The 25,996-nt window shown below is 39.1% G+C and overlaps 1 protein-coding gene across 12 annotated transcripts in view; it reads left to right on the top strand.

Annotated features, from left to right (window-relative positions):
• Positions 1–25,996, top strand: part of CLASP1 (cytoplasmic linker associated protein 1) — a 350,733-nt gene that overhangs the window by 15,257 nt on the left and 309,480 nt on the right. For 10 of the 12 annotated variants that reach the window (XM_023742167.1, XM_023742168.1, XM_023742166.1 and 7 more), the window contains exon 2: positions 25,348–25,827. In XM_023742167.1, coding sequence (XP_023597935.1) covers positions 25,633–25,827 — 195 coding nt within the window. In that variant the 5' untranslated portion in view covers positions 25,348–25,632. Of the gene's footprint in view, positions 1–18,652; positions 18,806–23,061; positions 24,499–25,347; positions 25,828–25,996 lie in introns of those variants that run through there. The other 2 variants (XM_023742158.1, XM_023742159.1) reach the window with 2 other exon arrangements.

The following is a 25,996-nucleotide window of genomic DNA, read 5'->3' as shown; positions in this document are numbered from 1 at the left end:
CCACAACCTCTCCAGCATTTATTATTTTGTGTGTTTTGGATTAATGCTAGCCTTGTTGGGGTGAGATGATATCTCATTGTAGTTTTGATCTGCATTTCCCTAATGGGTAATGATCCTGAGCATTTCTTCACGTGTCCGTTAGCCGCCTGAATATCTTCTTCGGCGTAGTGCCTGTTCATATCCTTTGCCCACTTTTTAATTGGGTTATTTGTCTTTTTGTTGTTGAGGTTTTGCAGTATCTTGTAGATTTTAGAGATTAGATGCTGATCGGATTTGTCGTAGCCAAAATTTTTTTCCCACTCTGTAAGTTTTCTTTTTTACTCTTTTGGTGAAGTCTTTTGATGAGCATAAGTTTTTGATTTTTAGAAGCTCCCAGTTATCTAGTCTCTCTTCTAGTGCTTGTGCATTGTTACTTATGGTTCGTATTGTGTTTATGCCATGTATTAGGGCTCCTAGCATTGTCCCTACTTTTTTCTTCCATGGTCTTTAACATTTTCTATTTTATATTTAGTTCTTTGATCCATTTTGAGTTAGTTTTTTTGCATGGTGTGAGGTATGGGTCTTGTTTCAGTTTTCTGCAGATGGCTATCCAGTTATGCCAGCACCATTTGTTAGAGAGACTGTCTTTTCCCCAATTAACAGACTTTGGGTCTTTGTCAAATATCAGCTACTCATAGGTGGATGAATTATGTCTGGATTCTCAATTCTGTTCCATTGTTCTATGTATCTGTTGTTGTACCAGTACCAGGCTGTTCTGACTACTGTGGCAGTATAATAGGTTCTAAAATCAGGTAGTGTGAGGCCTCCCACTTTGTTCTTTTTCTTCAGTAATGCTTTACTAGGTACGTGAGCTCAGGAGTCCACCTATTCCGTATGGATTCAGGTCAGGTGCCCAGGTACATAGCCACCAAGTGTGTGGCACAGGCTCTCACCTACAGTCCTAGACAGGCATGGGTGAGTGGTGTAGGTGCAGGCATCTGGCTGCAGCAGGGGCGCACACTGAGCAAGGCAGGGGGCTGACAGCCGCCCCCAGGTGTCTAGGAGGAAGGCATGTCCCTATTCCATAGAGTGTGTAGGTGGGTGGGTTTTGCAGCCGGAGTTTGAGCACCCAGTGCTGTTGGCTGTAAGGACTGGAATGTACCTTTTATTCTTGGACCCCTGTTGCAGGTGGCTAGGTGGCGTGGGTGGAGCCACCAGTCCTCAGGACCCTGATGTGGGTAGGTGCAGACCCTGCTTAATGGGCAGAGCAGTGTCAGATGTCACAAACCTGCCACTTCACAGCTGAAACAGTTGAAGTTAGACTTCAGGTATATACCCTGGTGTACTGGAATAATGAGGATCTATGCTTTTGAAATGGGCCCACACAAGTCTTTGTAGTGGGATAGGCACTGAAAGTCCGTGGATCCCTTATGCCTGTGCCTAGGCAAAGGAGCTGTGTCTACCCTGGGTTCCTCGCTTAGGGGAGCCGGCAGTTTATTTTTTCCCCTGTTTGTTAATTTTTGCACTCTCCAAGGCTGGGAAAATGGCTCAGGGCATGTGACAGATTCTGCTTCTGGCCCATGGGACTCAGCAGTTGCTGAAGCTAGTCTGGGACCCAGTGCAGAGCAGGGAGCGGGGAGGTAAATGGGAGAGAAGTTTTTCCCTAAGGGGGGTGTTTTTGATCTCTGCGGTCGAGGGCTGCTTCTCACTGGTTCTGGGTGGCCGACTAGACTGTCTGGCGCTGGGTCTCTCCCAGTGTGGAAAACACGCCTCCCAAGCGCAGCTGCTTGCCTGCTTCACTCTCACCCACAAGCTGCTCAGGCCTGAAGGGCTCAGGCTCTTGCCAGGTCAGGTGTGGCAACTCCTGGCTGCTTCTGAACAGTTTCTCCCTCCCCCTGCCACTCAGTCCGGTTCATCAGCTTTGCCTTAGATGTTCAGGGCTCCTAGATTGTCATATATAATTGAGTCACTTGTTTTTTCGGGTGTTTGTTTTAAGGCGGTCCACCGGAAGTGTCTGACTACTCCGTCATCTTGGCCTCGCTTCCTCATCATTTACTCTTACTGGAGCACTTATTTAGCATGTTGTGCTGTGCCAGGCACTAGTTGCTCCTCTGTATTCAGGCTCTTTTCCTCTTATTTCCTTTCTAAGTCTTTTTTCTTAAACCATAATATTCATCTGAAGTACTTGGAAACCTGTGTGTATTGTTGGTGAGAAGCAGCAGCTGTGATTTGGTGGAAATAGCCTTGGATTTGGAGTTGGAAGTCCCGGTTCAAATGATGCTTCTGTTTCCTGCTTCTTTCTGTGTGATCCTGGAAGTCACTTTCTTTCTGAATCTGCTTCCTCTTCTGTAAAATGGCATGTTAATAACAATCTTATTGAGGTTGGTTGTGTGTGTGTGTGTGTGTGTTAAAGAAAATAGGATTTGCATGATCCTTAGGGAGTTGGAAAGTACTGTTTCAAATGTGAAGTAGCCATGCTAATTTAAATTGCTGAAATGAGAGCCAAATTTTAAACTTCTACTGTCTTACGTCTTACAGATTGACTTCTTTATTCAGTAATAGAGAAAAAAACTCCTTTGATTTTATATTCCTAGCCTTCATACACCTTCTGTCTTCACATTAAGTACCCAGCATTTAATAGGATTTTCTTTTTTCAACTGGGCGTAACCAGGCAGCTCCCTTGGGAAATTTGGGATGGCTATGTCAGCTGTTATGCTATCAAATGACATATCAAATGCTCTCCTCTTTTCTTACTCACCTAGGTCTGAGGACTTTAATGTTTGAAAATCTCTTAGGAAATTTCTCATGCTAGCATATATATATAATCCTTTCTGCTTAGCTTTTTATCATATTTCACGGAGACCAACTCTTCATGTAGTGCTAGAAACCCAGATTTTTTTTTTTTTACTTTTAAAGAGGAGACCTGATTTTAATTTATACATATAATCTATACAAGATGTAGTCAGTATAAAAAGTGGGAGATAAAATGAAAAATTTAAGAGTTAGATAATAGAAACAGATTTCATTTTAAGGCCTAGTCTAGATAGAGGCAAACTCCCTTAAATCATTAGGGGACAAGCATTCATAGAACACTCAACCCAGTAACAGTAGAATATACATTTTTCTCAATTGCACAAGGAACATTCTTCAGGATAGACCACATGTTAGGCTATAAAACAAGGCATAATAAATTTAAAAGGATGGAAATTATACAGAGTATGTACTTTGACCACAGTGGACTGAGATGAGAAATCAATAACAGAAAGAAATTTAGAAAATTCATAAATATGGGGAAATTAAACAACACGTTCCTAAATAGCCAGTGGATCAAAGAAGGAATCATAAGGGAAATTAGAAAATACTCAAATGAAATTAAAACACCACCTACCAAAACTTATGGGATGTGGTGAAAGCAGTGCTGAGAAGAAAATTTATAGCTGTAACCACCTATATAAAAAGGAAGAAAGATCTTAATAACCTAACGTCCCACCTTAAACTAGAAAAACATAAAACTGAAAGCAAGCAAATAGAGGAAAATAATAAAGACCAGATTGAAAAGTAAATGAAATAGAGAGCGGAGAATAAAAAGAGTTGAGAAAATCAGTGGAACCAGAAGGTAATCTTTAAAGATCAACAGAATTGACAAAAGTTTAGCTTGACTCACCAAGAAAAATAGAGTGAAGACTCAAATTATTAAAATTAGGGATAGAAGACAGGACATTACTACCAACTTTATAGGAATAAAAAGTATTATGAAGAACTACTATGAACAATTGTATGTTAACAAATTAGATAACCTAGAGATGAAATGGACAAATTCCTAGAAAGACACAAACTATCAAAACTGACTCAAGAAGAAAGAAGAAATCTGAATAGATCTCTATAGTAAAGAAATTGAATTAGTAATTTAAAAAACTACCTATAAATAAAATCCCAGGCCCAGATGGCTTCATATTTGGTGAATTGTACCAAATGCTTAAACAAGAATTAACACCAATCCTTCACAAACTCTTTCAAAAATTGGAGGGAACATTTCCCGACTCATTCTATGAGGCCATATTACCTTGATACCAAAACCAGACAGAGATATTACCAGAAGACTGCAGACCAGTATTACTATGAATAAAGATGCAGGACTCTTCAACAAAATACTAGCAAATAAAAAACTAGCAACATGAAAAAGGATTATACACTATGACCGAATGCAGTTTATCCCAAGAATGCAAGGTTGGTTTAACATCTGAAAAATCAATGAATGTAGTACACCATATCAGTAGAATAAAAGACAAAAGCCACATGATTAGCTCAGTAGGCACATAAAAAACATTTGAAAAAATCCAACATCCTTTTACGATAAAAATGCTCACCAAACTAGGAAAAGAAGGGAACTTCCTTAACGTGATAAGGCCATGCACAAAAACTAACAGGTGATGTCATACTTAATGAATTAGGTATAAGTGTATTAAAAAGGCTGAATTCTTCTTCTCTAAGATTAGGAACAAGACAAAGGTGGCCTCTCTTGCTGCATCTATTCAGCATTGTTCTGGAGGTCCTAACCATGGTAATTAGGAAAGAAAATGAAATAAAAAGGCATCTAGTTTGGAAAGGAAGAAGTAAAACTCTATTTGCAGATGACATACTTTTGCGTATAGAAAATCCTAATGAAGTCACACTCACAAAAAACTATTCGAACTAATAAATGAGTTCATCAATGATGCAAGATACAAGATCAGTACACAAAAATCAATTGGATCACTATACATTAACAATAAATAGTACAGAAATGAAATTAAGAAAATAATTCCATTTATAATAGCATTAAAAAGAAAAAATCTTTGGGAATACATTTAACAAAAGAAGTGCAAGACTTGTATACTGAAAACTACAAAACATTTTTGAAAGGAATTAGAGAAGATTGAAATAATAGACATGCCATAGCCATGAATTGAAAGACTTGATATTTTTAAGATGGTGATACTCTCCAAATTGATCTACAGATTCAGCATAATCCCTGTCAAAATCCCAACTGCCTTTTTAGCAGAAATTGACCAAATGGCCATAAAATTCATATGGAGATGTAAAGGATCCAGAATACCCAAAACAGTCTTGAAAAAGAAGAATGAAATTGAAGAACTTGTAAAGCTACAGTAATCAAGATACAAGGACCGGAATAAGGATAGACATATAGATCAGTGGAGTAGAATTGAGAGTCCAGAAATAAACCCATACATTTATGACCAATTATTTTTAACAAGAGTACACGGAATTCAGCGGGGGAAAATAGTCTTTTCAACAGATAATTAATGCTGGGACAAGTGGATATCCATATGCAAAATAATCTAGATTGCCTGCCTTATACCGTGTAAAAAAATTAACTCAAAATTGATCATAGACCTAAATGTAAAAGGTAAGACTACAAAACTCTTAGAAGAGAACATAAATGTAAATATTCATGACCTTGGATTAAGAAATGGTTTATTAGATACAACACCTAAAGCAAAATGAAAAAAAGAAAAAACAGATAAATTGTACTTCATTCAAATTAAACTATTTTTATGCTTCAAAGGATATAATCAAGAAAGTGAAAAATACATCCCACAGAATGGGAGAAAATATTTGCAAATCATATATCTGATAAGGGTGTAATACTCAGAATATATAAAGAACTCTTAAAATCTGCAATGAAAGTCAAATAACCTATCTTAAAAAATGGGCAAAGGATTTGATTAGACATTTTTCCAAAGAAGATGCACAAATGGTCAGAAAGTAGAAGAAAAGAAGCACAACATCCTTAGTCACTAGGGATATCCAAATCAAAACCACAATTAGAAACCATTTCCTACTCACTAAACCCAAAAAAACCCAAACACATTGCCGTGAAGTCGATTCCGACTCATAGTGACTGTATAGGACAGAGTAGAACTGCCTCATAGGGTTTCCAAGGAGCACCTGGTGGATTCAAACTGCCAGCCTTTTGATTAGCAGCTGTAGCTCTTAACCACTATTGACTATCTTATTCTCTAATTTCATTGATTCTTTCTTCTGCCTGATTGTCCTACTCACTAGGATGGACTGTAATAAAAGATGGGTAATAAATTGAAAAGGAAAATACCTGAAATGAGAAACACAGTAGAAGGACTTACCAGCAGATTTAATTAGGCAGAAGAAAGAATCAATGAATTAGAGGATAAGAGAGTCAAAATTAGAGAGACTGAGGAGCAACAAGAATGGAGGCTCAAGAAGGCTGAGCAGAGTTTAATGGAATTATGGGACAACAACAAAAAACCTAATATATTCATCATGGGAGTTCCAGAAGAAGATGAGAGAGAGAAAGGGACAGAAAGAATATTTGAATAAATAAGGACAGAAAATTTCCCCAGTCTAATGAAGGGCATGAATCAAAGCAGGATAAACCTAAAGAGATCTGCACCAAGACATATCATAGTTAGACTTTCAAAAAGTAAAGATAAAGAGAGAATCCTGAAAGCAGTGAGAGAGAAGCAAACAGTTACATATAAAGGATCCCCAGTAAGAATAAGGAGCCCTGGTGGCACAGTGGTTAAGAGCTATGGCTGCTAACCAAAAGGTCGGTGGTTCGAATCCACCAGCCGCTGCTTGGAAACCCTATGGGGCAGTTCTATACTGTGAGTCAGAATTGATGGCAGCTGGTTTGGTTTTTTAAAATAAGATTGAGTGCCAGTTTCCCCTCAGAAACATTGGAGGTCGGGAGGCAATGAAATGATATATTTAAAGTGCTGGAAAAAACAAAGCAAAGCAAAAAACTGTCAACCAAGAATACTATACCCAGGGAAACTGTCCTTCAAGAATGAGGGTGAAATTAAAACATTTCCAGACAATTAGCTGAAAGAATTCATATCCATCTTACGGGACCTACAAAAAATACTAAGGAGAGTTCTTTAGATGGAAGGGAAAAGACACTAGAAAGTAATTCAAAGTTATGCATGAAAGATCCCCAATAAAGGGAATTGCATGGGAAATGTTATGAATTGTGTCCTCCCCAAATATGTGTTGTAAATCTTAACCTCTATGCCTGTGGTTATAATCCCATTTAGGAATAGGTTGTTACGTTTTTGAGGCAGTATTAGTATAGAACATTTTGAGTAAGTCTCTTACAAGATGTACAAGGAGCAGATTAAGCAAGCAGAGAAGGGGGAAGATAGATGCCATGACACCTGAAGATCACCAAGGAGCCAAGGAACAAGGGCCTTTCCACAGAACGGACACAGAGGGAAAGACGTTCTCTAGAGCTGGGCCCTTCATTCAGATTTCTAGCCTCCTAAACTATGAGAAAATAAATTCCTGTTTGTTAAAGCCACCCAGTTCTGGTATTTCTGTTACAGCAGCACTAGATAATTAAAACAGACAAGCATAAAGGCTAGTAATGTATTCATGCTTGATAATTCTGATTGTTTTGTCCTTCATGTTTTTTAATAACAAATATATAAAAAGCAAGGATAAAGTTAAGTTACAGAGCACATGAAATATAAAGATGTAATTAGTGGTAATGACAACAAAAGGTGGTGGGAGAGGAGTGTTACAAGTATAGAATTTCTTGTATGTTACTGAAGTTAATACCAACTTACCCTAGGATATTATAAAAACAAGCTGTTCCAATATAATATTCATGGTAGCCTCTAATAAAATATCTAGAAAACAGACACAAGAAAAGGTGAAAAGAACCAATATGGCTTGCTATAATAAGCCAACAAAACACAAAAACAAGCAATAATAAAAGACAAGGCTTAAGACACACACACACAGAGACACACAGACACACAACAAAATGGTGGAAGTAAGTAAATTCTTATTGGTAATTACAGTGAATACATATGGACTAGATGCTCCAATGAAAAGGCAGAGAGTGGCAGAATGGATGGAAAAAAAAGATCCAAATACATGTTGCTTACAAGAGACACACCTTAGACACAAAGAAATGAATAGGTTGAAAGTGAAAGGTTGGCAAAAAATACTCCATGCAAATGATAACCAAAAGAGAGCTCGAGTGGCAATCTTAATATTAGACAAAGTAGACTGTAAGACAAAATCTGTTAGAAGAGATAAAAATGGACATTAAATAGTGATAAAAGGGTCAATTCATCATGAAGTTTTAACAGTTACAAAGATATATGCACCCAGCATTGAGACACCTAAATATATAAAATAAATACTGATAGAATTGAAAGGAATAGTAGCATTACAATAATAGTTGGAGACTTCAATACACCACTTTCACTATTGGACAGAACATCTAGAAAGAAGATTAACAAGAAAACAGGAGATCTGAATGACAGTATAAACCAACTAGACCGTCATACAGAGAACACTCCACAAAACAAAAGCACGATATACATTCTACTTCAGTGCACATGGATCATTCTCCAGGATAGAGTACATGGTAGGTCACAAAGCAGGTCTTGATACATTTTAAATGATTGGAATCATACAAAGTATTTTCTCTGACTACAACAGAGTGAAGCTAGAAATCAATAACAGAAAAAATAAAAACTGGAAAATGCACAAACATGCGGAAATTAAACAACAACTATTAAAGTACCAACGAGTTAAAGAAGAAATCAGAAGAGAAATCACAAATTTCTTAGCGTTAAATCAAAATGAAAGCAAAGTATACCTAAACTTATGGGATGCAGTGAAGGCAGTACTCAAAGGGGAATTTCTAGCAATAAATGCCTACATGGGGAAAAAAAAAAATCTCAAATTAACAGCCCAACTCGACAACTCTCGGAACTACAAAGAGAAGAGCAAACTAAGGCTAAACCTGCCATAAGAAAGGAAATAACAGATCAGAGCAAAAGTAAATAAAATTGAAAACAGAAAAGCTAAATAGAAGAATCAACAAAACCAAAAGTTGATTCTTTGAAAAGGTCAACAAAATTGAGGATCTCTTAGCTGGACTGACAAAAAAGAGAAAAGATGCAAATAGCCAAAATAAGAAATGAAAGAAAGGACATTACAACTGATCTGATAGAAATACAGAAAATGTTGACAGAATTGTATGAACAGTTGTACAGCAACAAATTGGATAACCTAGATGAAATGGATAAATTCTTGGAAGCACACAACCTACCCAGAGTAACTCAAGAGGAGATAGAAGGTCTCAACAGACCCGTAACAAAGTGAAGAGATTGTATCAGTGATCAGAAACCTCCCAACAAAGCAAAGTCGTGGACCAGATGGCTTCACTGGGGAATTCTACCAAATACGCAGAGAAGAATGACACCAATACTGTTGAAACTCTTCCAAAAGATAGAGAAGGTAGGAGTACCCCCTAATTCATTCTTTAAAGCAAACATAATCCTGATTCCAAAACCAGACAGACATCACAAGAAAAGAAAGCTACAGGGCAGTGTCTTGTGAATATAGATGTAAAAGTCCTCAACAAAATACTAGGTAACAAAATCCAACAGCATATTAAAGTCAGACACCAGGACCAAGTAGGATTTATTCCAGGAATTCAGGGGCGGTTCAACAATAGAAAACCATTATATGCAAGACACCACATCAATAAAACAAAGGAAAAGAACCACACAGTCATCTCTATGGATGCAAATAGGCATTTAATATAATCCTACACTCTTTCTTGATAAAAAACCTCAAGAAGATTGGAATAGAAGGGAAATTCCTTAGTATGTTTCAGGGCATATATGAAAAGCCAACAGCCAACATCATGCTTAATGGAGAAAGACTGAGAGCTTTCTCCTTGAATTGGAAACAAGACAAAGGTGTCTGCTCCTATCCAGAGCAGTAAGACAAGAAAAAGAAAGAAAAGATACCCAGATTGAAAAAGAAGTAAAATTGTCTCTGCGTGGATAACATGATTCTATATCTAGAAAATCCAAAGACTCCACAAGAAAACTTCTAGAGCTAATAGAGTAATTTAGCAGAGACCAGGGCATAAGATCAACAGATAAAAATCAGATGGGTTTCTATACACCAGCAATTAGAGATCTGAAAGAGAAGTTGGGAAACAGTTCCATTTATAATAGCATGTAAGAGAATAAATTACCTAGGAATAAATTTAACCAGAGATGTAAAGGACTAATATAATGAAAATTATAAAACTGCTGAAAAAGATTAAAGAAGGCTTAAATAAATGGAGAGATCTATATTCGTGGATTGGAAGACTTAATATTGTTAAGATGTCAGTACTACCCAAAGTGATGTATAGTTTCGACAGAGTCCCAATCAAAATTCCAATAATCTTCTTTACAGAAATGGAAAAACCAATCCTCAACTTTATATGGGATGGCAAGAGGTCCTGACAAGCTAAAGCAGTGTTGAAAGAGAAAACAAAGTAGGAGGACTCACACATCATGATATTAAAACATATTGTACAGCTACACCAATGAAAACATGCCTGATACTGGTATAACAATGGACACATAGACCAATGGAATAGAATTGAGAGTCCAGAAATAAACCAACAAGTCTGTGGTTTACTAATTTTTGACAAGAGTGCTAAGTCCATTTGATGGAGGAAAGGAGTCTTTTCAATAAATGGTGCTTGGAAAATTGGATTTCTACATGCCGAAAAATGAAACAGGATCAATGCCTCACACCATACACAAAAACAAATTCAAAATGGATTAATTCCCAAAATGTAAAAACTAAAGCCATAAAATTTTTAGTGGAAAATACGGGTAACGCTGTTGGCCCTAGCTTTAATAATAGGTTATCTAATATAATAATAAAAGCACAAAAGACACAGTAAACAAATGGGACCTCATAAAAATTAAAAACTTTTGTTCATCAGAAGACTTTATCAAAAAATGAAAAGACAAGCTACTGACTTAGAGTATATCTTCAGAGACCATACATCTGATAAGAATCTAATAATCATAATATATATAAAACTTTGACAGCAATACAAAGACAATCCAATTATAAAATGGGTAAAGGATTTGAATAGATGTTTCACCAAAGAGGACATTGAAATGGACACCAAACAGGTAAGAAGATGCTCAACGTTGTTAGCCATCAGAGATATGCAAATCAAAACCACAATGAGATGCCATTTCACTCCCAGTAGGATGGCTAAGATAATAAAACAGAAAATAACACATGTTGATGAGGATATGGGGAAATCGGAATGCTTGTCCATTGCTGGTGGGAATGCAAAATGGTACAGCCATTGTGGAAAACAGTGTGATGTTTCCTCATACCCAAAAGACTTGAAAGCAGAGACTTAAACAGAGACATGTACACCAGTATTCATTGCAGCAATGTTCACAATATCCAAAGGGTGGAAACAACCTAAAAACCCGTCAGCAAATGAATGGATAAACAAAATGTGATACATACAATGAATACTACTCAGCCAAAAGAGAGGTGAAGTCTTGATACATGCTATAGTATGGATGGAGCTTGAAGACATTATGCTGAGTGAAATAAGTTAAAGACAAGAAAAGGGAAATGTATAGAGACCAAAAATTATTAGTGGTTACCAGAGACAGGAAAGAGGGAGAAAAGGGGAGTTACTGCTTATGGAGTACCGAGTTTTGGTTTACAATGATGGAAAAATCCCACTGATCAAGGGTAAGTTTGCACAGCTGATTATTATAAGTGCTGTCAATAAGTTGTACGCTTTTAAAAAGCTGAATTGGCAAAAGTTGGCAAAAGTTGAACTGGCAAAAACAATGCCAAAAAAAATAAAAAAGTGTAGCTGCTGAGGCTTCTTACGTACAATCAAACACCTCATGGGATTTGTTTCTGTGGTTTGGAGGTTTCGGGTCATGGTTTCATGAGACATCTCAGTTAATTGGCACTATATCGTGTTTAGTACTTCTGTTCCATCTCTTAGTTCATTGCATAGTTTCTAGGATTTTAAAAGCTTGCAGTCACCATCTAGAGCTCAAAAATTGGTTTTTGTTTACCTGAAGCAACACAGGAAGAAGGAGAGTCAGGAACAGGAGGAGGAAATAGAATGTGTGGCTGATTGTCTCCGTAAACAACTGCCTTGTTAACCGTGAGACACCAGAAGAGGTGGAGGATGCCCAGCTACCATTATTGAACATTTTCATCAAAGATTTCATAGAAGAATCCTGATCAGAAGGGGGGCAATGCAGAAAAGAATTTCAAATCCTCATGGACTCCAGACTTTCTGGAGACATGGAAGGATGAACACCTAAAACTGTTGTCCTGAGAATCTTTAAACCTTAAACCAAAAATAACCCCTGAAGTCTTCTTGATGCCAAACAATAGTTTAGCTTAACTAGTAAAAAATGTCTGCCTTGAGCATTAAGCTCTTATAAAAACTGTCTATATGGGATTAAATTGACAACAGCAACTTGAAAGATTGGATAGGAAACTTAGGGAGTAGTGATTTTATGTTAATGGCTAAGGAACAACTCAGAAAAGCGAGTAAAAATGGTTATACAACTTGAAGAATGTAATCAATGTCACGGAATGGTACATGTGGAAACGGTTGTATTGGTCTATGTTTTGCTGTGTATATTCTCAACAACAACAGGAAAGTAAAAGTTAAAGAGAAAGACGGATAATAAAACATGTTGGTGAGGATGTGGAGAATTTGGAACCCGTACACATTGGCGGTGGAACCGTTAAATGGTGTAGCTGCTTCAGGAAACAGTTCGGCAGTTCATGAAAAAGTTAATGGTACACTTACCATATAATCCAACATTTCCACTATTAGTTATATACCAAAGAAAATTAAAAACATATACCACACAAAAACTTGTCCAGATGTTTGGAGCCACATTATTTATAATAGCCAAAAAGTGGAAACAACCCAAATGTTCATCAACAGAGAAAAGGATAAACAAAAGTGGTATATCCAGACAATGGAATATTACTCAGCCATGTAAAGGAATGGAGTTCTGATACATGCTGCAGTATGGGCGAACCTTTAAAAAATTATGTTCATTGAGAGAAAACAGACACAAGAGACCACGTGTTATATGAAGTGCTCATAATTGGCAAATCCATAGACACAGAGTAGATTAATGACTTACAGAGGCTGGAGAAATGGGGGGAGATGGGGCAACTGGGTAGTGACTGCTACTGGACTCAAGGTTTTTTTGAAGTGATGAAAGTATTCTGGTATTAGATAATGGTGATGATTGCACAACTTTATGAATATATTTAAAAACCACTGAATTTTATACTTTAAAATGGTAATTTTTATTTTAAGTGACTTGTATCTCAATAAAGCTGCTATTAAAAATCATTTAAGGAGCTGTTCATATTTACCCATTGCCATCGAGTTGATTCCGACTCATAGCGACCCTAGAAGACAGTAGAACTGCCCCATTGGGTTTCCAAGGCTGTAATCTTTCTGCAAGCAGACTGCCATAGCTTTCTCCCACGGAGCGGCCGATGGGTTGGAACATCAGACCTTTCGGATAGCAGGTGAGCAGTTTAACTACTGTGCCACCTGGCCCCCTCGTTCAGGTTCCGTGATCTGTCTTTCCTTAATATAGTAAACAAATTTAAAAAAGTTCCTGTTTGGCCAAGACTCCAAGTCGCTGAAAAATACAGTAAAAATGTTGCTAGATTGAATGAAAATTTAAATCCCTTCTTTCTAGGTGAGCCAACACATGGGCCACCTGCTGAGTGTGATTGCTGCTTCTCTCCTGAGTAAGCTACTTCTCTGCCGAGCTCCCTCGCTTCTTGTAAGACCCATCTTTGGAAGTTGTGATCTGTATTGTTATTACTTTCTCCTTTGTTTCGACACCAGCCTTGTGTATATGTTTAAATATTTAAAATCTTCTGAATAAACTTTTCGTTTTTCTTATGGGCTTTTTAAGCACATACAAAAGGGAGAGTAGTGTGACAGCCCCCCTGTGCTCCCCACTGAGCTTCAGCTGTCCTCAGTGCACGGCCATCCGTTTCATCTTTGAGTGAGTTCTGAGGAACAGAGAAGCGATGGTTAGTCATTGTTCACTCATTAGACTTTTCTATAAACCTGCAACAGGAGAAGGAGAATTAAAACGTTTTGATGTAGTACACACTTAGAGAAAAAAATGCTATTTAAAATATAAGTGTTTTAAAAATTACTTCATCAGCGTGCTATTGAAGACTGGTATTAACCCCTTTGTGTTGCGTTCCTGGCACCTGTGCACTATTTTTGCTGTTGTTTTCTTAGAGCATGTGTTCAGGAATGCAGAGTTGTTGTATTTATTTATTTTGCGGTTCTTTATCTTGAGCAGCCTACAGTTTTTTACAAGATATTTTGTGAAAGTAACTAATGCACCAGCTTCTTCTTAGACATTTAAGAATTTATTATTATTTTATACTTCTTTAACAGATGTACATTCTAAAGTTTTTCCTCCCATTGTGAAATGGAATGCTTGATTTTTGAATAATACTGTTCTATTTGTAATTTAAAAAATAATATATGGACTGTCCCCAGGTTACAAACATCCGACTTAAGTACAACCTGTAGTTAAGAACCAGCCCCCTCCGAAGCCCATTATATGAACAATTCTAGGTACAAACAGTGGTTCCTGGAACATTTTGATGCTACTTTGTAGTGCACATCAAAACATTATTATTACTGTATTATTAAAGATGTTTTAGTGTATCTGGAAGTGTTTCTTTAATGTTTTTTACGCGTAGAAAGGTACTCTGTATACTATATACTAAGACAAACATTTGACTGACATTAGACACAAACCATACCTGTTTCTACTTAAATTCAAAATCAACTTGGAGACAGATTTAGGAATGGAACTCGTTCATAATCCTGGGACTGCCTGTATATTAATTATTGAAAAAATTTGGAAAATAAGAAAAATCTACAGTTTTATTAAACAGAAATTAACCAATGTTAATGATTTTTTTCTATTTATGAATACAGAGTGTTGTACTGATTATAGTTTTGTAATCTCCCTTTTTAATGTGGTGAACATTCTCCTGTTACTGTGTTTTTCTGTAGTGTGGTTTTTGTGATTATTTTGTCATCTAGACACATTGTAACTTATTTAACTTTTCATTCATCTTTGGACAGTTAGATTATGGTTCAGTTTTTGTCGTGACTTTGCTATACATTAGTTATTATGCATACGGGTTCCCACCATCCTGTGAGTGAGTATGTGTGTGTATTTACCCCTGATTTTTTTCCCCTACAGCAGAATCTTTTTTTGATTACTTGAATAATTCTATATCTTAATTATCTTTCCAAGGCAAACAGGTATATACCCATCCTCAGTCTCCTGATTGTGCAGTTCATTCCTGACTTGTCCAGAGCTCATGCACAGCCCAAGCACTGTTGACTTTTGGTGGTAGAAATGCTAGGCCTTGTCTTTTTCTGCTCTTTGCCTGAATGGTTATATCCAGATTTTTTGAGAATAAAAAAACCCTGTAAAACCCCCTTGCTGTTGAGTTGATTCCAACTCGTGGCGACCCTGTGTGTTGCAGAGTAGAACTGCTCCATAGGGTTTTATTGCTGTAATATTTATGGAAGCAGCTCACCAGGCCTTTCTTCTGTGGAGCTGCTAGATGGGTTCAAATGACCAACCTGTAGGTTAGTAGCCGATCGCAAATCGTTTGAGGCACCCGTCACAGAGTTCTGCATAAGTGGAGTTTCTCGTGTCTGTTAATTGAGGAAAAAATCAACCTAAAAATAGGAATTTAGAAAAACTTTTTACGTTGGTTTTGCATTTTAAAAATTCATAACTGCATGTACGTAAGTTTGAAAATTATGAATATGAATACTTAGTTGGTGTGTGTACAGAATAATTCTCAGGGATCTTTTTATAATTTTCGAGTCTGTCACCCCGAGGCTGGGAGTCAGTATCATGTACAGGTCAGGAACCAGGACTCTGGCTTTTGCAAAGTGCTTATGTTCCTCAGAACATGCCACACTCCTTTGTATCTGTACATTGTCCGTTTGCACATACACATTCCTTTTACCTGGAATGTTTCCTACCTTCACACCCGAAGAGGAAGCTGAACTTAACCAGTGACTTCCATCGACTGCCCATCTTTTGATTTTCCTTTCAAGCAAACTTCATTTGTTCAACGGATATTTCTTGAGTGCCTTGTTTGGCCCAGGCATGGTTATGGGCGTTAGGTGAAGAAAACAAGCAAGGTTCCCACCTTCCTGAGGCTCACTCCTGTTGGAAAATCAGACAGTAAACAGGTGAACAAACACATTATATAATTGCAACTTGTTAATAAGTGCTTTAAAGGAAGATAACAGGATACAGTAACAAGGGACCTCTTAAAGTGGCCTGGAAAGGCTCTCTCAGGAGATGACATTTAATCTGAAGTCTGAACGATGAAATAGCAGCAGCAACGTAGGTATAAAGAGAGTGCTTCAGGCAGAAGGGAGCCCTGGTGGCACAGTTGTTAAGAGCTGCAGCTGCTGACCAAAAAGTTGGCAGTTTGAATCCACCAGCCACTCCTTGGAAACCCGATGGGTTGCTATGAGTTGGAAATGATTCGATGGCAATGGGTTTGGTTTGGTTTGGTTTGGTTTGGTTTGGTTTGGTTTGGTCTGGTCTGGTCTGGTCAAGCAGAAGGAATGGCATGAGTAAAGGCCCGAAAGTGAAAAGTGGTGAAGAGTTAGGGACTGAAAACAGGCCAGTGTATATGACTGGAGCTTAGAGGTATTAAGCCTGGAGATATAAATTTGGGAGGTGTCATTTTATAGGTAGTTTTTAAAGTCATGGGAATGGGTACTGATCACTTTTGGAGTGAGCAAAGGGGAGAGATGAGGCATGCCAACATTTGGAGGTCTGGGAGGGGAGTAAAACCCAAACCACACTCATTGCCATCGAGTCAATTCCAACTCAGTGACCCTATAGGACAGAGTAGAACTGCTCGATAAGGTTTCCAAGGAGCAGGTGGGTGAATCCGAACTGCCGACCTTTTGGTCAGCACCCTGAGCTCTTAACCACTGTGTCACCAGCGCTCCAGAAGAGGAGTAGAAGTTATTAAAGAAACTCGAGTAGGTGCAGCCAGAGAAGTATCAGGAAGGTGTGATAGTTTGTTTTCACAGACATGAGGAATTTTTCAAGATGGACAGGGTAATTGCTGCTGAGAGGTTAAGGTACTTGAGTACAGAAAAATGTTCCTTGGATTTGCCAGTGTGGAAGTCACTGGTGATCCAGACAAAATCAACTTTAGTGGAGTGGTGGTGGAGGAAGCCAAATCAGATGACGTGAGGAGTGAATGGGAAGTGCATCGGTGGAGTTACTTGGATAGACAACTGTTTAAAGAAACATCCCTGTTAATGGTGTGCTCAATGAAACGCATGTGAGCTCAAGAGGGATTTTTTTTTTTTATTGTTGTAGTTTAAATGAAGTATATATTTCAAGTTAATCTCCCATACAAAAATTTATACATACGTTGTTATGTGACCCTAATTGCTCTCCCCGTACTGTGACAGCACACCTGATTCTTACCTTACCCTGATTCCCTTACCGCCCCTGGTTCCCCGTGTCCATTCAACCAGCTCCTAACCCTCTCTGCCTTCCCATCTCACCTCCGGACAGAATCTGCCCATTTAGTCTCTTGTATCTACTTGAGCTAAGAGGCACTCTTCACTAGCATCATTTTATGCCCCACAGTCCAGTCCAATCCCTGTCTGAAGAGTAGGCCTCAGAAATTGTTTTAGTTCTGGGCTAATAGAGAATCCAGGGCCTATGATTTCTGGGGTACTTCCAGTCTCAGTCAGACCATTAAGTCTGGTCTTCTTATTAGAATTTGAGTTCTGCACCCCACATTTCTCCTGCTCCATCAGGGACTCTCTGTTGTGTTCCCTATCAAGGCTGTTAATGGTGGTAGCCAGGCACCATCTAGTTCTTCTGGTCTCAGGCTGATGAAGTCTCTGGTTTATGTGGCCCTTTCTGTCTCTTGGGCTACTACTTTCCTTGTGTCTTTGGTGTTCTTCATTCTCCTTTACTCCAGGTAGTTGGGACCAATTGATGCATCTTAGATGGCCGCTTGCGAGCTTTTAAGACCCCAGATGCCACTCACCAAAGTAGGATGCAGAACATTTTCTTAATAAGCTTTGTTACGCCAGTTGACCTCGATGTCCCCCAAAATCATGGTCCCCAGATCCCTACCCCTGCTACTCTGTCCCTCAAAGTGTTTGATTGTATTCAGGAAACTTCTTAGCTTTGGTTTAGTCCAGTTATGCTGACTTCCCCTGTAGTGAGTGCTGTCCTTCCTTTCACCTAAGATAATACTTGTCTACTATCTAGTTAGTGAATAACCCTCACCCGCCCTCCCCACCCCCGTAACCATCAAAGACTGTTTTCTTCTGTGTTTAAATCTTTCCTTGAGCTCTTATAATAGTGGTATTATACAATATTTGTCCTTGTGTGACTGACTAAAATCACTCAGCATAATGCTCTCCGGATTCCTCCATGTTACGTTGCACGGCTTCATCATTGTTCTTTACCGTTGTGTAGTATTCCATTGTGTGGATATACCATAATTTATTTATCCATTCGTCCGTTGATGGGCACCTGGGTTGTTTCCATCTTTTTGGTATTGTGAACAGTGCTGCAGTGAACATGGGTGTGCATATGTCTATTCGTGTGACAGCTCTTATTTCTCTAGGATATATTCCAAGGAATGGGATAGCTGGATCGTATGGTACTTCTATTTCTAGCTTTTTAAGGAAGTGCCAAATTGATTTCCAAAGTGGTTGTACCATTTTACATTCCCACCAACAGTGTATCAAGAGGGACTTTTAAAGAGGAACTTCATAAGCTTCTGGGAATGAGCCAGTGGAGGAGACAACTGAAAAGTCAAAACTCCGAGGAGAGGAAAAGGAGGGTGCCTTCCTTATATCACGGAGGGGAGAAAAATGCAGGTAACTGTCGTAATTTGGTGGTGGGAAGATCTAAGTTGTTGGATATTGCCTACTTTATCAGCCAAGTAGGAGGGAAAAATGTCAGGTGAGAGCTGCGGGTGGGTGGGTGTTTGAGCAGAAGATAAAATCATTTTGGAGAGTAGAGTAAGCAAACTTACTAGAAAACTTGAGTTGGAGTGCTGGGTGGTGTTGAGGGCCTTTTCCAAGTTTGAGATTGTCAGTTTAAAATGAAACTGGTTTGTGTGTGCGTGTGTGCATGCATGCATGTGTGTGTGTGTTTTCTTCCCCTCGGCATGTTCACCTGTTTGGTGCGGGCGTGGAGAAGGCAGTTGATGAAGTGTGTTAAGTTTATCTAGGGTCAGGGTATTACTAGACAACTATTTCAGAGATCGAAAGAAAGTTGGGGGTAGCTTCAAGCTTTGCACCCTCTGTGGAATTTAATCCAGGCTAAAAGGAAGTAAAGTTGGTAAGGGGTTGATGGACTTGAGGTGGTTGTAGAATGTGCTTGAGTGAAAGGGCTAGCAGGATGGGCAGTTGTGGTGGGAAAGTGGGGTCTGATGCTGGAGGCTAGACAACTGAAAGGTTAAAACTCCAAGGAGGGAGAAAGGAGGTTGTGTTGTCATCCGTGTGGATGTTGAAGCCACCAGGGAAAATGAGAGAAGACAGAGAGGTTGACACGGAGGCTGGAATCTGAGTCTGCAGTGAATTTGGGGTGGGGTGGGGTTGGGGATGTGTCACCTGGAAGATGACAAATGAAGCAGGATATCTCGGCCTTAGGACATTTCTTCCCTCAACTCTTCTCAAGATCCTTCATCTCTCACTTGGCTTATACTTTTTTTCCTCCCCTATAAAGTGCCATAATTAATTGTAAAAATCCTATCCATTTTTTAAGACAGCTTCAGCTGAATCTATGTATAGTTTTGACTTGGACATCTCGGGCCTTGATCCATCCCTTATTTTGCCCCCTTATTTGGCAGGTGCAGTATTCTACCTTGTGAAGTCTAATTGTGGCATCCTGTATTTGTGTTGAATTCTTATATTGATGAGCTTTTTGTAAGTATAAGTACATCTTGTCCTCTCCAAGTAGGTTGGAGGCTCTTTCAGGTAAAGTCCTAGATTGAGTTATTTATTTTTGGAATCGTCTTTAGTGGGAATGTGATATTTGTGAGGTGGTTAAGTAAGTAACTGAGATATTTAGACTGGAAACTGGTAAATGGAATACAAGTATATTCACCGCATCCATTTATTCATGCTGCAAGTATCTATTGAATACATACGTGTTAGATTGAAAAACAGCCACAATATTTTGCAGCTCCTATTAAGAGGTTGAGTCTATTTCCTCACACTTTTAAAAAAAATTATTTTTTTGCTGTTGTTGAGAATATACACAGCAAAACATAGACCATTTCCACCATTTCTACATGTGCAATTCAGTGACTTTGATTACATTCTTCTAAGTTGGGGAACCATTCTCACTCTCCTTTCCTGAGTGGTTCCTCCCCATTAACATAAACTCACTGCCCTCTAAGGTGCCTATGCAATCTTTCCGCTTGCTGTTGTCAGTTTGATCCCATGTAAATTACTTCCTCACACTTTTACTCTGGACTGGCCTTGTGATTTGCTTTGACCTGTAAAATGTGGCAGAAGTGATGTGCAGGTTCTGGATCCGAGGCTTTGAGAGGTCTCTCGGCTTCTGCTTTTGCCATCTTGGAATGATTCAACTACCGTATAATGAAGCACAGGTTATAGTAAGTGGTTAGAGACCACATGTGTAGAGAGGCCCAGCCAATAACCAGCACCAGTGTCCCAGACACGTGAATGACAGGACCTTAGACTCTGTAGCCTCAGTCAAGTTGCCAGTTGACTATAGCCGCATGGATGACCCCAGGTGAGACCAGAAGACCATTAGCCGAGCCCAGCCAAATCATAAACTTACGAGAACCATTAAGTTCTTGTTGTTTTAAGCTACTAAGTCAAAATGATCCTACTTGAAAGTTCTCTTATGGAGCGGTTGACACTAGACCAATGTCGTGTATTGAATTATGTCCCCTCAAAAATGTGTGTATCAATTTGGCTGGGCCATGATTCCTGGAATTGTGTGATTTTCCTATATGTTGTAAATCCTGCCTCTATGATGTTAACGATGGAGGATGGGTGGCAGTTGTGTTAGTAAGGCAGGACTCAGTCTACAAGATTGGATTGTGTCCTGAGGCAATCTCTTGAGATATAAAAGAGAGAAGTGAGCAGAGAGACAGGGGGACCTCATACCACCAAGAAAGTGCCAGGAGCAGAGCGTGTCCTTTGGACCCGGGGTCCCTGTGCGGAGAAGCTCCTAGTCCGGGGGAACACTGAAGAGAAGAAGGCCGATGGAGAGAGAAAAGCTTCTCCTGGAGTTGATGCCCTGAATTTGGACTTTTAGGCTACTGGACTGTGAAGAAATAAATTTCTCGTTGTTAAAGCTGTCCACTTGTGGTGTTTCTATTGTAGCAGCACTAGATGACTAAGACAACCAGGTAGTTGAAGAGCTTATGGTTGGTTCTGCATCCCCCATTGTTGATACTTTTCAGTGGTTGTGTACCTAAATCCATAGAGTGGATGTATGGTAAGGGAATGGAGGGGGGAGCTATTTAAATAAAAAAAAACCTTATGCAAGCCCTTTTCCATCCCGAATCTTATTTAATATATCTAGAGCCAGTATTCTCTCTAGTGCCACTCAAGAAGTGCAGAGTCAAGAGTTCAAGGCTAGGATTCCCACCTTTATTGCTTCTTCTATTACATAAGTTGTTTTTTCTCATTGTGTGTTTTCTTCACTCTTGTTGAAGCTGGTATTTTTTAGCTTTTTCCTTTTGGCCTGCAGCAAAGTTGCTGTTGTTCTGGTAGAGGTTTCTCTGTTAATTCTGTTTTCCAGAGTGTTAGAAAGGAGAATGATTAGGACTATCATCTTGACCTTTTATTGTTTTGTGCTTATAGACCAATATAATATAGCCTCATTATAAATGATTTAGGATCTTTAAGAGTATGACAGGAAAAGGTTGAGATGCTTGGAACCTAACTATTGTAATAGGGGCAGAGAAGGTTGATGGTGGGGAGTTTGGGAAGGGACTGTTGCTGTTGGCATTGGGAGGAGTTGGGGGCATTTTTTTTTTTTTTTCCATAAATACTGAAATGTGTACCTTTTTGTAGCCAACTGATGCAGTAACATTTGGGCTACTCCATAGCCTTCATATGAGATCTTGCTCAAGAGGAGACATATTAGCCTGATAAATAAAGAAGAAAAAGGTTCTTTGCTACTCTAATCTCACCAACCTTCTACCTTTTCGTCTGTATCCTTTTTACATTTCTCTTGTTCTTTTGGAAAATGGGTGAGAGTTGAACAGTTTTTGTTTTTGACTGAGAAATAGTGTTCTTCTCTGTCAACACTGTCGTTAGGTAGTCCTCCTTTGTAAAATGCCGCTCTCTTAAATGATGTTTCCAGCACCACTGACTACTAAAGAGCAAGAAAGCACAGGCTTGTGAAAGGCAGCAGGCTAATACGTATGTTCGGTAAGGCAAGCGTTCATAAAGAGACTGAGCTCTGTTTGTTCTCGTTTCCCCAGCGCGTTCCATAATGTCTTACGCGTAACAGAGACCCTGGTCAGGATGCGGGTGGGAGAAAGAGATTTTTTATTTCTTCTCCTCCTCCTTCTTCTTGTCCAAGTCCTCTAAATTCTCCCCCACTTCTCCTCCTTCCTCTTTATTTTTTGTTTTTTACATTTTTTAATATGAAGTATTTTATAAAACTCTGTTGCTATATGAAATTTTGCTTGCATTTTTGTTTGATTTTGATTTCTCTTCATATGATTTAATTTTAAATGTTTAGACAACTCTTCTTGGGGGGTTAGGAAGAACACATACACTTGTTTGCTTGGGAAGCTAGAAATATCTGAAAGGATACACAAGCAACTAATGACATTATTTGCTACAATTTTAGGGAGAAAACTGGGTGGCTGGGGGACAGAGGTGGGAAGGAGGCCTTGTACTTTTGTACCTTGTAGGTTTGAAACTGTGATTAATATTGTTCCTTGAATACCTATGAAAGTACAGATGGAGAAAGCACTCAAAAACATGGAGAAAAAGTACAAAAAATCAGTTTAGTAACAATAAGTGTTGAGCGAAGACAGTTGCTGCCTTTTTTTTTTAAATTTAGAAGAAAAAGAGCGGTCTTGTCTAGTTTTTATACGTGTCTTAAAAATCACGGTAGAGAGACTTGGGAACAGGACCTCTCCCAGTGTTTACTTAAGGAACGGAGACTTTGCTCTCCCGCCTGGTGCTTCCTAGCTAAGCATGAAGTCTGACCTCCTTTCCCTGAGTCAGAATAGAACTAGGCCAGGCTTCCAATAATAAAGATTTGAAGGCTGCGAAAGGAAATTCATTGGCCATGTAACCTTGAAAAATTGCTAAACCTCACTTTACCTCAGTTTCCTCATCTGTAAAATAGGGATGTTAATACCTAGTTTCTAGAGTTGGACAATGAGAGGTAGTATCTACAAATCACCTAGCATAGAATGCTTAAAAGTATTATTGTTGGCTAAAGTCTGATAATTTTAGGCCCCTTGAAAGGCGTAAAGGATATGAGAGTCTTTTCACTGACAAGGAAAGATAGCTGTTTAGGGAAAGGGTTATCAGTTATCTGTTGCTCTTGTAGTAAAACAGCTTTCACCAGAGCCTTCTGCAACAAAGAGATTTTGACATGTTGTGACATATCAGAAAACAAAGTGGGAAACGGGTTGCAAGCACTCAGGCTATAAACAGACCAAAATCCAAAGAAGTACAGTCTATAAGTGCTTTTTATACAATTTTGACAGGTGCTGATTTTTTATGAGTACATTACTTACAGACTATGATTGGTTAAAGACAAAGAACTAATAAGATCATGATTGGGTGACCTTTTCTTGTTTTCCTTTTCTAACTGTTTGGTTGCTTGGCTCAGGGGTCCTGGGTCTGTCATATAATGGTTGTTTTGTATTTATTATGTGGGCTACATATGATATTGGGTAGGTCTTTAACTTGCTTCCTGGGGTAGCTTGTTATTTAGTTCTGGTACGTACATCCACAGTCCACTGAACCAGTTAGAGCACACTGCCCCACTCCTTTGATATAGTTTTCCTCTTGTTTTAGGCTTTTCAGATTCTGACAAACAAGTTGGCCTTTTGTGGTTTTGGCCTGCTGTGGGTAGGTTAACCCTTTATCAATCCCTCCTTTTGATCGCTGATTGCCATAAGTACATTGATAATCACAAGACGATGCCTGGGCATGGCAGGGCTCCTAGGTGTGGCCATGGCAGGCACTTCAAACTCATGACGTGGTTTTCAGCGGATACCCTCCGGTTCTTCACCGGGGTCATTAGGTGAGGGTTACAGCTCTGCTGGTCATATTGCAGAAGTGGGCAGAATCAGTATACATTATTGGTGTAGGAGTTGGATGTGCTGTAGGGTCCTGACATTTATTAATTCCACTGACTGCACATGTGAACAAAATATAGATTAAGCCAATTAATATTTTTATTATTAAAATACTTCGCAGGAATGAGCAGACTCGATCCTATCCCTTGGGGTAGTCATCCAAATAAATATGCAGTTTGTAAAGGAGGAATGGAGTGCAGCCAAACAGCCTGCTTTCTGATTTTATGGCTGTCTTGTTCTACAATTCCAGAGGTATTTATCCAAGAGCAACAGGATGTATTGGCTCCTGCACTGTGTAACAAATTTAGTGGTTTAAAACAACGAGATGCTCTTTCTCATAGTTCTGTGCTTTGGCTGGGTGGTTTTCCTGCTTGGCTGCTTGCATTTGTTTGTGTAGCTGTAGTCGGATGATGATTGGAACGGCTGGATGGTCCACGCTGGCCTTACTCATGTCTGGCTGTGGCTGCTGGCTGCGGTTGGAGAATCTTGGTTCTTCTCCACTGATCATAAAGTGGACCAGTTTCCTTCTCTTCGTCTCTCTGTTTTCTTTGTTTGTGGGTGGGGCATGGCTACTACTCACCCCACTGTAAAGCTGCCCAGCGAGAAGTCTGATGTGGGTTAATGTGGTTAATGGTCACAAGCTGGCCACTTTGGTCGATGGTGTTTCTAACGGAGCCCTCCCTACCTCTGGTACTTGGATTTTTAGAAGACTTGAGAGTCAAGAGTAAGGCAGTAGGCTGAAGTCCTATACTAATTCACACAGAGTTGTGTTAGGGTTTTGGTGGGAAGCAGAATTTAAGCTACAAATAGATATGCTAACTAAAGCAGAAGATTGATTTCCTGACTAGTATATTTACAAACTGGAAAATTGTGAAAAGCATCTCCCCACCAATTGGGTAGCTCATTGGCTCTCTTTGGGTTTCAGTGTTCTTTCTGATGAAAGCAATGATTATTACTCATGTGGTTGCCAAGCGTTCATAAATCTCAGTCCATTTGATTATAAATGATTCTGCAGCATGGATTGCTTTGTCTTTGATTTAATGTTTCATAACATTTGAGTGTTTAATCTGTGCTGATTTCATGTTCTCTCTTCTTTTTCAGAATGGACTGCTGAATTATGAAGTATTTCAGACCCAGTAGTACAGCATCACTCTGCCACTTACTCCTTTATCTTCTTCTGGTTATTTAAATTGGACTTTTAATATCCTACCAGCTGCTCTTCGGACACACATGGTGCATTGTTGCCATTCCCCAGATTGCATTTTTGAAACACAGACTCTTAGTAACCTTCAGCAAACAAAGAGACAACCTCCAGGATCCCTATACCAGGAGGGAGTCATCCTGACTGCCCTCTAGCTTTTGCTGGATTTGGATTTGAATTCCACCATGGAGCCTCGCATGGAGTCCTGCTTGGCACAGGTGTTGCAGAAGGATGTGGGGAAGCGACTGCAGGTTGGCCAAGAACTTATAGATTATTTCTCAGACAAACAGAAGTCAGCTGACCTTGAGCATGACCAGACCATGTTAGATAAGCTTGTGGATGGACTCGCTACCTCTTGGGTGAACTCTAGCAACTACAAGGTAAGCTGTGCTTTAGAGGGCACTCTTGGAGATGGCTGGGCTGCCTTGGTGGATCAAAACTGGTCCTTAAAAAAAGTCCTTTGTGAGCAGTCAACACGCCTTCTTGGCTTCCCATAAGACAAAGTTAGATTCTGGCTTTTGGGCATTTTATCATAGAGCAAGTAGAGTT

The sequence above is a fragment of the Trichechus manatus genome, unplaced genomic scaffold (assembly GCF_000243295.1).
Source record: "Trichechus manatus latirostris isolate Lorelei unplaced genomic scaffold, TriManLat1.0 scaffold00203, whole genome shotgun sequence".
NCBI lineage: Eukaryota > Metazoa > Chordata > Mammalia > Sirenia > Trichechidae > Trichechus > Trichechus manatus.
Note: the sequence above shows the minus strand (reverse complement) of the source record. Positions and strands in the feature narration are given on the sequence as shown.